Source organism: Coffea arabica, chromosome 8e (genome assembly GCF_036785885.1).
Source record: "Coffea arabica cultivar ET-39 chromosome 8e, Coffea Arabica ET-39 HiFi, whole genome shotgun sequence".
NCBI lineage: Eukaryota > Viridiplantae > Streptophyta > Magnoliopsida > Gentianales > Rubiaceae > Coffea > Coffea arabica.
This window is the reverse complement of record NC_092324.1, coordinates 26441260-26454554: the sequence shown is the minus strand read 5'-3', so window position 1 is coordinate 26454554 and position 13295 is coordinate 26441260. Positions and strand designations below refer to the sequence as shown.

Below are 13295 nucleotides of genomic sequence, written 5' to 3'. Positions count from 1 at the left end.
AAAGGAACAACCGAAACTTTCCAACATTTCCTCTACAAAACTCACTCAAATCACCACCAAATCTTCTCAAATTTTAGCACTACTTAGCCTAAGCCTTGGAGTTCATATCTAGCTAAAAAGGGGAGGCTTTTCACGGCTCACTTAGGAGCAAGGAGGGACTGAATTTCTGACTTGAACATCAACTAGAGTAAGTCATGATCAAGCCTTCTAACTTCAATTTTTGGAAGTTCTAGTATATCTTTTAGCTCTTAATTTCTTATGGGTTGTTGTTGTTGTTGAAAAAAATGGAAGGTGGGCTCTATGAACTCCCACCTCTGTCTTGATGGCTGTTATGGTGATTGATGCTGTTTATAGTGGTAGTTTAGTGGTTAAAATGATAGATTTATGGAGTATTATTGTTGGAAACTCAAAAGTTGAGGCCATGACAAAAATTTCTGAAACTGCCCCTGTTTTTTTCGGCCATGATAAGGCCAATTTTTGATGATCTAATGGCTTGAACCTGATGTTTATATGTTGTAGTAGATGTGTAAAAATTTTCATTGGAAAACATTAACGTTTGGTTGGGCAAATGAATTTATTTGTGAACTAGTCAAGCTGGAAAACTGTTTTCGGATAACCCTGTCCAGCGGTAGTATTTCGACCATAACTTTGTTCTCCGATGTCAAAATCGAGTTCCGTTGGTGGCATTTGAAACTAGACATCCATACCTTTCCAACGGTATAAAATGCACCTTCTGATTCCATATGTAGGAGTCGAACCATTCGTTTTAAGATAGCTGTCCTGTTTCTCCATTCTGTTGGAATGATTTGTAGAGGCAGCAACTTGAGGCTCAATTTCGAGCTGGTTGTTTGCCAAATTTCAAAACGTTTTCTTCTGAGAATTTTTAGCCCTATGAATTTATTTTCCAACGCCATAAACCATTCTCAATTCCGAGTTAATTCGACTGAGTTGTGATCAAAACAAGAACACTGCTCTGTTTTGGAAAAACTTAGTTTTGGACAGATTTGAGATGAGACTTGTTGTGGTCTTACTAAATGAAATTCTTGGTGTTAAACACCTACCAAATGTACCATGAATGTCCCTTAGACTTTCCATTCACATATGAATCATGATTGGAGGATTTTCTTAGCCAAACGATTGGATTTGGAAAGAAATGGATTAAAGGCAGATTGCCTTAAGAATTTTTCCAAACTTCAGTTGGTTCGTTGACTGCCTTCCCGAAGGTATTTTTCTATGAAACTTGATAGAGAGATACCCTTCATATAAGAGTAAAATACTGCCAATTTTGGTACCAATCCAAGTTCGTTTCAATACCTAACTAAACTTCCAATGTTGGAAGTTCAAATCTGGAAATTCTTCTCCAGTCTTGAATTTTTCCCAACTTTGAGCTACCATATCTTGGTGATCAAAACTCCGATTCTCAATCCGCTTGTTCTGTCCTAAACCGTACTTGCACCTATAATTGAGCTATAAATTTCAAGGGCTGGTTTGCAACGAGTGAATTCTGCCGAATTTCCAAAGTTAGCAAAAAACCAACCCCGGCTCAATTCTGGGTGATCTGGAACAGCAACTTTAAGCTCATTTTTTAATACCTTCCATTTAGATTCATGGAACAGTGTCTTCTAAAAACTTTTAGTACTTTCAAAGAAGATTCCAACGGTACCGAGTTTATCAATTTTTGACTAGTAAAAAAGAAGTTATGATTTTTCAAAGATTTTACCAAAAATCGAGAATTCTGGAATTTCAAAAGAAATCCGCGTGGGAAGCATTTTTCTAGAATCCGGCCTTGAATCCGGCCAGATTCCGGCCGGATTGTGATGTGGCCAGTCCACTTTCAACTTCGGTCGTTCGTTTTGAGATTTATTCGCACGTACTCGTTTCCATCCAATGATTTCAAGAATAATAATCCGATATTACTCGAGTCTCGTACCTTTTTGCGAATCCAACTTCAAAGACGAACTCAAACGAAATTTCCAAAATTTTTCCAGACCACATTTGTGTTCGATCTCCTCGTCTCTTAGGGACCTATAGTAATGGTCTTCTATTCGATGTTCAGGCACGCACGAGGACCTCCAAGAGGACCCTACCGTGGAAGTTTGAACACTCAATCCAACCTGCTTGCTTGCGTAACTTGGTGAGTGTCAAGTGTTTGACTACTTAAACTCTATGGATTTGATTACATGCTTAGCCTACTTGATTTTTTTTAAAAATGGAGTCGAGTGTGTACTTTATCGCACTCGTTCTCATTTGAAAACAAATGACTCATACATAACATGATTTACCTGGTTTACATGACTTGAAATACCTGCTTAGATCTATCAAATGCTTGAATACATGACATGGTATGTTATGGCTGCATACGTCATTGGAGTGAATCTCCTCGACACTTACATGATACATGGGCGATGCCCAAACTCATAGGCCGACCTTGGAACTCGAGCCGGCATGGGCCTGGTCGGGAACCTTGGTGAGCCATGAGAATTACATGATAAGCTTGATCTATTTGAGAGATCTCGCTTGGCATACTCGTGGAGTATAGCCTTCTAAATGTCGTGCGGGCCTGAAGCGGTGTGGGGTGGACGGATGAGAAGTAAGTGGTGAACTACGGATATGAAATATCAACCCGGTTGACGGAGAGTCATCGCGGGGAGGTATACGAATGACATCGGCAAAATGTGGAACTTAACTCCTGAGAGCTACCATATCCTTGAATTGTTTTTGGTTATATTTTGTTGGCATTATTAATTACTTGCAAATTATTACTTGAATTGTTACTTGGGACTTGTTACCTGAGTTATGTGCCTGCATTTGTGTTCTTGGCCTCACGGGCGTTTTTGCTCACCCTGTAGATTTGTTTTCCTTAACAGGATTGAACTTGGCGAGGTATCGAAGAAACCTTCCTGATACGCTTTTGTTTAGGGTTTCTATTACTTTTGACTATATTTTGGCTTTTGGGTTGTATTTTTGGAATCCGAATGTAACTTTTGGGGCATGATGTATATTTGGAATTTATGATGGTTGTTGAACACCCGATGTGCGGGTTGGATAACGGATGACTTTTATTAAACTTGAACGCTTCCGCATTTATTGTATCTAAGTTATTGACCGTATTGTGTGGTCCGATAATAAGTTTGAATGGAATTGCTTGAGTCCTGGCGAGAGCTAGGCAGGCGTCCCGCGGATACCCTTTGATTAGCCTTAGGGAGAAGTGGGGGCGTCACAGTAATTATATTAAGATAGAAAATTAAGGTAATAAGTGAGCTTGGGCTAAGCCTAAATAAAGCTCACAATCCGAATATTATGTGAATTGAATATGAATTTCACATTTATTAATTCGAAACTTAAGCTCGAAGACCAAAAATATAATAAATTAAATGAACTGGACTCAAGCTCATGAAAATCCGACTCATTAGACTCGATCGACAGCCCTAGTTTCTCATGCCTCTTGGGTCAGACCACTATTCCGACAACCCTCCTAGATTTTTTCCACAACTGAAGGCCCCAACAATCAGAAACAGATGTTGTGAGGCGCAAATGAAATGGTCAATTTGTACAGTCTGCTTAACATTACATAAGCTGGGGTTCTTCCCATTTGTCCTAATCTCAAGCATCTTCTTTGTTTTCATTCAAGAGACGATGTAAAACTAACCAGTTGACATAATCAGCAGTTGTTGTGTGTGTTTCAAAAGTTATAATAGCAGAGCATAGAATCTCTGTCATGGGTAGGAATGTGTTAATACCGCAAAACACTAGGGGGTTTTGTGTCATTAAATTTCCTCTCCACCTTGCCCCCTTATTCTTTCAGTGCATGTGTAAGAGCTTATGGTATGATTTAATGTGTATTTACCATATTAGAAAGAATCAGGGGTAAATTTTTTTTAATGATCTATAATTTAGTGTTTTTTCACATGATTTTCTTATATTTCAAAAATTACATGCAACCCCCTTGAAAGTATCAAACTAATGAACCTATCCTTTTTAAATCACTGCAATTTAAAGTTTATCACACGATCTCTTATGTTTCAAAAGTTACACGTAGCCCTTTGAAAGTATCAAACTATTGGAAGTTGTCCTCCTTAATACCTTTGTAATAGAAAGTAGAAACTAAGAAGCCAATGGAAGAAAATAGAGAACTTCAGAATTTTTGGGCAGTAACTGTGGCGCCTTTTAATGGGGTAGCCTTGACATTTTCAGTGACTTCTTTACAGTGGATGACTTCCAGCAGCCCAAGTAGTGGAGCTCATTTATTGATTTTGTAACTAGTAAAGGATTATACAAACGAGCATTAAACAATAGGGGAGCTCATTTATAATTTATTCAAAGTGTTAACATGATTTTAATAGTACCATTTTAAATTCCAAGCTACGTTATTCTAAAGTTGATGAATGCTAACAGAGATAAGATATAGTTTCACAACAAAACAAAGTATTTTATTTATGGCCTTTTCTTTTACATTCTATGTTTTCAAGATGTTAATAGCCAACTTTTTCTTTTCTTTTCGCAACATGTTATATATAACTCCATAATATAAATATGATGTCGTTTTGAACAAATTGACTGTACTAAATTACTCAAGAAAGAGACTCTTTGGCTAAGTTAAACACATATAAAATACACACCTTCACTTGATCTCAAATGTGACAAATCCTTTCAATAATATAAAAAAAGAAATTTATCAAGTACATTTATCTCATATAACAAGAAAGAAATATCTTCCATTAAATTCAAAAATTTTGCCCTTGACACAGTTTATTAAGAAATTTATGAGGAAAAAATTTCTCTTGCAAATTGTATTTGAAAGTACGTTGATCGTGATGATTGATGATTATGTAATTTTGATTGAAGTAGAGTAATGTGGGTATGTGTCCATGAAACTAAAATTTTAATTAACCATAGTAAGAATTTGCCGTAACACGCTTTTATGTACAATATCACTAAAAATACATATTAGCACTATGTTTTTATCTTTCTAATCATCACTAAGTGTACTAAAGAACAATACATTTTTTTCGACATTTAAAGGTGACTACTCATAAAGCACGACAAAGTTTAATACATAAAACTCTAGTTATCCGTTAAATACAATGGAAATATTAACACACTTCACTATTTGTTAATCGCATTCCCATCTTTTACTTTATCATATAGTCTAATAAATAAATATCATATGTTAAAAATAATAATGGAAATGTCACTAGCAAAAAAAAATAGAGTGCCGTTAACAATTCTCCAAATCTAATCTAATCTAACTATATAAAAGTGAGAGTTGACTGAATGAACAGAAAAAGGGTGTCCGTTGGTTATTTCGGTATGGATTGATATTTTTGGGCTATTGCGGTCCATTTGCGTCGGTGCCCTGGTAGCTCCTCATGTGATATTGAATGCAGCCTTCTTCATTGGAAAATTCTCACTTTGAGTTTGCGTTTTTTTTATTTCCCATTGATAGTGTTACTTTTTCTCTAGCATTAAATGCTGATTATCCTTTCAAACAACAGAAGTTTTGTTTGGATGGTGACATTAAAAAAAAAAGAAAAAATCATACATGTTTACTGTAATCATCTATTTTATTTTGCAAGAACTCTAACACGACGATGTTGCTCATATATTGCCAAACAAAAATAGCATATTCATCTTTTCTTACCAACACAGATGTTGGAACATCAAAGTTCGAAAAAAATGCTACAATACCATATTATTAGTCCAGACTATATTCTCATAATTATGAACAAATATCAAATGTAGATATTGGATGTCAAACTTGTAGAAGTTCCTGCAATATAAAATAATAACTATAAAGATTACACTTTCACCGTTCAATACTATTCTCATATTCTACTATTTCAGCACATATATGCTATATTTTTATTCAACATTAAACTACATTTTATACAATAACCTACCAACAATCCTTCCAATAATCCTCATTTAATCAAAAATAACTAGCTCACAATTATTTTACATATTATAAAATTATTTCCTACATCAATATTTACAAAACAAACTTTACAAAATATTACTAGACAAACACAAATTATTAACAGGGGTTACATATGCCTACCCTGCGCGTGGCGCGGGCCCGCAGACTACTATAATACTAAAGCGGAAAGGACATTTTTCACACAGCAATGATTGCTTGGCGATTGTCATTCTATTAGCCGTTACTCCAATCACCCACAGAAGTGTTGCCCATTAAGTCCTTATACGAGTCCTATCTTGGCCCAGCCTTTTGCCTCCTACAAAATTTGGGTTCATCCAAGAACCACTTGCTGTAGTGGGAAGAAAACCTTTAACACAAAAAAAAAAAAAAAAAAAAAAAAAAGCAATGGCAAGTATTGGAGGGTTTTATTAGGCCTATAATGAGAGTTTTTTTTCCTTTTTTTCAGAAGATACTAAGCTTTTTCGAAGATAGTAAGCTATTGGCAGTTATTAAAAGTTTCATTAGGACTGTAAAAATAAAATAAAATTGAGTGTTTGTGTATGTGGTTTCTTTTTTCTTTTTTCTTTTTTTGTTATTTTGGGTGGAAAGAGTGGTATAATCTTGCTCTTTATTTGTGGGTAAAAAAGGAAACGCATATTGTCTACACCATTGACAAAAACCCCTTCTCCCCAAATCGCACCTCATATTCCAGAGCATATTGGGGCTCTTTTCTGTTTTCAGCTTTGTCTTCATTTCCGTAACCACTTTTTCTTCTTTTTTTTTTTCCGTCTTCAGTCAATAATATAGTGAACTTCAATCATCAATTAACCTTTTGCCTTCATCTTATTTTCTTCTAAGTCAATATGATGGTCTGATGAATTTCAATCATCACATCTTGGAAAAAATGTTTTTTGTCCTACATTTTAAAAAGGGAAATTTGCCAAATTGGTCCTTAACATTTACCAAAAACACTTTTTTAGTCCCTAACATATAAAATCAGCCAAAATTGTCCTTCACATTTAAATTGTGATCCAATTTGGTCCTAATGCTCGTTTTTACTCATTTCTCCGGCTAAAAATAGCACGCCCCTCTCACGTGGTCATATTTTCATGGGCAAAATTGGAAAACAAAAGCTTTCTTCTTTCTTCTTGTCCCCTGTTTCTTCTTCTCCATCGCGACCGAGAGCCCTCATCACCGCCGCCGCATCCTCCGCCCCTCCAACCTCGCTTGTCCGCCGCCTCTCTCTACTGTCGCGCGATCTCTGCTCCGCTGCCCTGCGCACTGCCCTCGTCTCTCTCTTTAGTCGACCGCATCCTTCCACCAGCTCACCCGCGACCCCAGCGCACGCCGCCCGCTGCTCAGCGCGTCGCCACTGCGCGGCTCTCTTTCATCCTCTGCCTGCCCCGACGCTGCAGCCCGCATCCACGAGAAGCAGCCGCCGCCGCTGCTCGACGCCACTGGCGCGCGTCGCATACCTCACCTCACCTTACTTCACTCCCTCTTTTGATCACCTCCAAATATGCTTCTGTTCAGGTGAACTCAGTCACCGTTGTGGTGAACCTGTCCTTAGAGAATCGAAACAAGATAAAGATCGTGAGGTCAGGGATCGTCCCCAGTGGATCTGGGATTTGTGTTTTCCAATTTTGCCCTTGAAAATATGGCCACGTGAGAGAGGCGTGCTATTTTTAGCCGGAGAAAGGAGCAAAAATGAGCATTAGGACCAAATTGGATCACAATTTAAATGTGAAGGACAATTTTGGCTGATTTTATATGTTAGAAACTAAAAAAGTGTTTTTGGTAAATGTTAGGGACCAATTTGGCAAATTTCCCTTTTAAAAATGAATCAAATTAGTTTCTCATATTTAAAAATGAAGCAAGTTAGTCCCAAAATGACAACCTGATATAGATTTTAGGGGTGAAATAGAAACAGTCACTTTAATTTCTTCCAAATCTAACTATACTTGATATGCACATGTGATTAAGTCAATATAAAAATGAAATAAATTAAAAATTATGACAAAAAACCCTTTTCTTTTAAAAAATTTAAAATTAAAAATTCATTAGGAAATTTTATTAAGTCAACATAAAAAGGGAAAAATTAAAAATTGTAACATCAAAAATAAACAATTATCTCTTAAGAAATTAAAATTATAACATCTAAAACAAACTATTCTCTCTAAAAAAGAGAAAAATTAAAAATTATAACATCTAAAACAAACCATTCTCTATAAAAAGTTAAACATTTTTTAGTTGTAAAACTTTGTAACTTGGGGGTTTCTTTTATGATATGAATTTTAATTTTTCCCTTCCTACGTTAGCTTAATGTCATTTTTTAAAAAAATTTTAATTTTTTTTAGAGAAAATGGATTGTAATTTATGTTATAATTTTAAATTTATTTTCTTTTTATGTTGATTAAGTGTAAGATCCATATGACTATATCAGGTTATTTTGAGACTAACTTGGTTCACTTTAAAATATGAGGGACTAATTTACTTTATATTAAAAGTAAATAATAAAATTAATTTTTCATCAAAATGTAAAAGACGAAACAAGTCATTTTTCCTAGCTGCTAATAGACAAATAGATGGATTGTAAATCGTGAGAGGCGAACTCTCGGTTTACTAAGCAAACTGGACCAGGCCAATAAAAGTTCGAATTTGGAGCCACACAGTTGGTGGTCTCGAAATTATGGAGAAGATAATTTCAATGTATCAAATTGTGAACTGTGAGCACATATAAAATTATCCAAAGCTACGATGTTGCCTCATTTGAAACAATAGAAGGATGGGTTTTGAAGGAAAGAAGGTGCGGAAGTGCAGCTGTAGATGAGGCCACAGAGTTAAGATAGTCAAGAGCAAAGGTGCAATAAGACTGTGGAGACTAATAGATATACAGTTGAAGGACAGGCAGCTTCCGAAGCAGATATCAACCCAACGATTTATGTTCAAAAATCGACATTAGACTCCATCTTTTTCTTGACTCTTAAATCACCGGTATAGATTCACTGTCAAGTATCTTCATGTTTTTCAACTTTCCATTCTTCACTTTTAATGTTTCTTACCAAACTTTTGAAATAAGAATAACACCCATTAAATTGTTCAATTGGTAACAGCCACCAACGCACTTGATCTCAATAATTAACCAGGATCCAACCTTGAACAAATAAACTCTTAATTCAACCATTCAGTTTGTTGGGATTCAAGTACTTGTGAGCCGCTCAATCTCACAACCAAGCTCTGATATCACTTGTTAGGATTAAAGCGCGGAACAAACAACTATTGAAATATCAAGTATATAATAATTTAATGATAAACAAACCATAAGCATAAAAGATAAACGACACACAATATTTAACATGGTTCGACTCTACCATTAAACCTACATCCCCGGAGAGAAACTCGTTCTTCATTATGAGAGAAAAACTCTATACAAGAATACAATTTGAATCCAAATCCAATCCTTTCATATCATCTCTCATCTCCCAAGAACCCTCTTTCACCATCCATGTATAAGGCTACATGTCGCCCCTTGTGTGCCCTTGTATGTAGTATGCTAACCCACCTATTTATAAGGAACATTATTTGGACAAAACCCAAATAATAATAGGAAATCATTCCTAATTCCTGCCCTGATTTAGAATAGGAAATAACTCCTTTTCCTAAACTCGTACACATAGGAAATTCCTTGACTACTATTTAAGTAACTAAAATCAATTAGAAATCTAGTTACTTTCACACAAAATAAGGAATCTGTTTAAAAGAAATTAAACTAGTTTCCTAACAACGACTTCTTGCAGAGAAGTTTCTCCGTCTCTCTTTTTCCCTCGCAGACCAGCAGAACACATAGCTGCTGGAGGTAATTAAAGAAAAACCTCAATCCAAACTATTAATTCTGGTTTCTTTCAGCTTGCTATGGCCACCATATGGTTCTGAAACTGCTCTATTCGTCAGCTTAATTTCCTTTGTTCTGATAGTATTTTTCTCACACTCAGGATTTCAACGAGAAGTTCGAAAAAGCAATGGCATTTGTCAGAATAATGGGTACTTTTAATTCATCTCAGAGTCATCAAAGGCCTTGTCATTCTTTAACTTCCTCTGCTTGTTAACAGTTCTGATATGGGCTGATTTGTTGGCGACTTACGTGACGTGGATAATGCAGAAGTACTTAACAGATGTTTGGAAAGTTGGGTTTACTCATGCTGCAGGAATAATGAATGTATACACTGGCCTAACTAAATTGGTCCCTTTTATTCTTTTCTTATTTGGGGACTTTGGAGTGGATAACTACTGGATACTGCTTCTCTCAAGTATAGCCTTTTCCTCTGTAAGTTCTCCTGTCGGCAAATTCATTCACAGTTCTTCCTCCCCTCCTTCCATTTAGTCATCAATTTCACGGCCTAACTTGATAGAAGTATAGCTTCCAGTTTTACTGGACTTTCTTGAACTGATTATCCAAAATTATGAGCAGGGCTTGGGTTTTCTGTCAATGTCTACGCCACCAGCACTGCACAAGTTAATGCACATCTGTGCTAATTACCAGCCTAATTGCATTGGTCACACACAGAAGGCTATCTTTTACACAGGTCTGGCGTTGACAGCTGTTGGAGTGAGTGGGCACAATGTTTCATTAGCTGCATTTGCATTGGATCAGCTTGAAAGGAGCCAAGTTGTTGATAAAACAAGCAACAGGCAACAAAGCCCTCAACCTGAAGAGGATATATCAAAACTTCAGTTTCAACCAGTAGAAGCAATGATGGAGCTTGTTAAGAGACAGAACCAAAGAAACGGAAGCAGCATATCGGGCCTAAGATCATTAGGCGTTATCTTTGTGCTCATTGTCGCGGTTATTGCACTAATTGCACTTCCATACATACACCCATGGAAACTTCGGTTTGGAATTCCAGCAATTTTCACACTGGCGGCAACACTTCTTTTCATTCAGGGTTCATGCGAATACCAGGGCAGCAGACTTGGGTTCACCCCACACATCCTTCCTTTTCCATCTTCCTCTTCCTGATCATAGTCTTAATTTTTGCCCTTCTTCCCTGTTTTTCAACTTTCACTTGAAAAGGAATAGAGTGTCGGGTGTTCCATAAATCAAATACAGATCTATTTCTTTGTTCTCAAGTAAGAGATAATGAAACTTCTGACCATAGGAATTTTTTTGCTGTTCTCTTCCTTTGCTTAGGTTCTCTGACAGGGATATTATCAGATTCAGGACTCAAAGTCAAGAAAGACGGGTCATAATCTGTATGCTTCCAGTTTGGATCACCTGCATAATTTGTTCTGTAGTTACTTCCGTGGGAAACACATACTTCGTAGAGCAAGCAAGCCACCTGAATTACAAGGTTGGGAAATTGAAATTTCCTGATTCAACCCTTCTGTTGCTATATGAAGCAGCGAAGTTGGGTTTTAAAAGGGTATACAACTGTATGAAAGTGGCAGGCGGAAGAAGGTATGCACCAGCAACTGGAATTGCATTAGCTACAATATGCTCAGCATTATGTTGCATATTTGCGGCCATTGCAGAAACTCACGGGATACATGTGATAAGAAGTGATGGTTTAATTGACAAGCCTAACGAGAAAATCCCCATGACTGTCTTTTTGCTTGTTCCGCAATTCTTTCTTCTTGGTGGGCTAGACTCATTTTATGAGAACAGTGTTGCAGAATTCTTGAATGATCAAAGTCCCCCATCGATGAAAAAGTACCTTGTCTACCTCAATCCTGGATTATCCGGTCTGGGAATCATGGGAAGTGTTTTATCAGTTCATTTGGTGGGCAAGATTAGCGAGAAAGGAGGGAAAAAGAGTTGGTTTCAGCATGACTTGAATGAGAGTCACTTGAATTACTATTATTGGGTGCTTGCCGGTCTGAGCGCTGCAAATTTCCTCTGGTTTTTGTTGACGGCCCTGATACAGACCAGTTTCAAGTGATACCAAATCCGAGACAACTGGAAATGAGCTCCAGAATGGAGACTTTGTCAATTTCATAACGGAAAATACATGAAGCCATTAATTGAGAATCGAGAATTGAAGAATCTGGCCAGGCTTGAGAGGTTTTAAAATTGGGGAACTGGAACATTATGTATTCAAGTTTCAGAGGTCTTGTACTAAATCGAGATTGTACTTCAGACACTACAGCATTCATGTCCATGTTTTGCATTAATTTTAAGATTCAATTGAACCAGTATTTTTAAGTTTCTTTTTTCAGTTCATTATTCACAAAGGAAAATCAAGGGCCTGAACATGAAGAATTGTTTTGCTTATATCGTTTCCTGTTAATTGATCACGCAATCCAAAAACAAAAAAGGAATAGCCCTCGTTTTTTCTTCCCCCATTGAGCCACTATTTCACGTGCCTGTTAATTGCTCACCCAACAAAATAGTGCAAAATAAAGAATTGAGAATTGAATGTGATTTTCTTTCTATTTTCTAAGGCAGGTTGAATGAGATGTTGATAAGGCCTGGCTAAGGCTGTAACTATCAGAAACAAATGTTTTTGTGTGTTCACACATATGCAGTTTAGTTTTAAGCATCAAGCAATGAAGTAAACAGTCAAGTATTTGAGTTTTAATAAGGAATAATTTGTCCTTTATTAGCAATTTTCGTATTAATGTGGAGATGCAAATTTTTTGTTTGTAGTAATAAGCTTATAGTAGAGAAGTCCAGGCTCGTGCATGACTTTCCTTTAGTTTATATTTGCAAAACCTGATTTAATAAATTATGTTTGACAGCGGGGATTTAAATGAGAAAAGCCAAATTCATGTTTGGTAGCATAGGAAATAACTGCAGCATTATGAAACGAATTTAGCAAAGACTTGAGTCAATTGCAGGATTTGTTGGATCCTTTTGGCCTGATATTTTCTCTAGTTTCTATGTTCTCATTGTCACTGATAGGATTTAAATAGGATAAACTTGAAAATTTGAGATTTTTTTTTTCCAAAATGATAACATATTATTAACCCCATATAAAGTACACACTTAGAGCAACTGCTCGACTGAATCTGCTTGGACTAATTCCAGCAGCCAAATTGGGAAGTCGTACTTCCATTGAGCTATATCAATCAGACTAATAGCAAATTTTGCTACGTGATGAGTTACAGAGTTGTTTCTCCTCTTTGTGAAGGAAAAGCAACATTCGTCAAAATCCTCTTTTAGTTTTCGAATGTCCAATAGAATGGTAGCAATGCCAGCCTCCTCTTCATTTGTATTTAACTTGTCCACCACTTGTTTACGGTCAGATTCAAACAGTGCATTTCACCATTTTTGACCTTCTAATTGCCATTGCTTCCTCCAGTTGAGCACTTGAGCAGCTTCTAGTTGGGATTGCCCAGGTACCAATCGGCGTCCCCTGCCAATTCCTAGCCACAATGCCCC

General features: G+C 36.6%; 1 protein-coding gene across 1 annotated transcript; it reads left to right on the top strand.

The window, feature by feature from the left end:
• Positions 1–10069: 10069 nt before the first annotated feature.
• Positions 10070–12116, top strand: LOC113704125 (protein NRT1/ PTR FAMILY 5.5-like). Its single transcript, XM_027225794.2, has 3 exons — positions 10070–10241; positions 10386–10891; positions 11106–12116. Exons 1-3 carry the CDS (start codon positions 10071–10073, stop codon positions 11851–11853), a joined length of 1425 nt encoding a protein of 474 aa, XP_027081595.1. The 5' UTR covers position 10070; the 3' UTR covers positions 11854–12116.
• The last annotated feature ends 1179 nt before the right edge of the window (positions 12117–13295 follow it).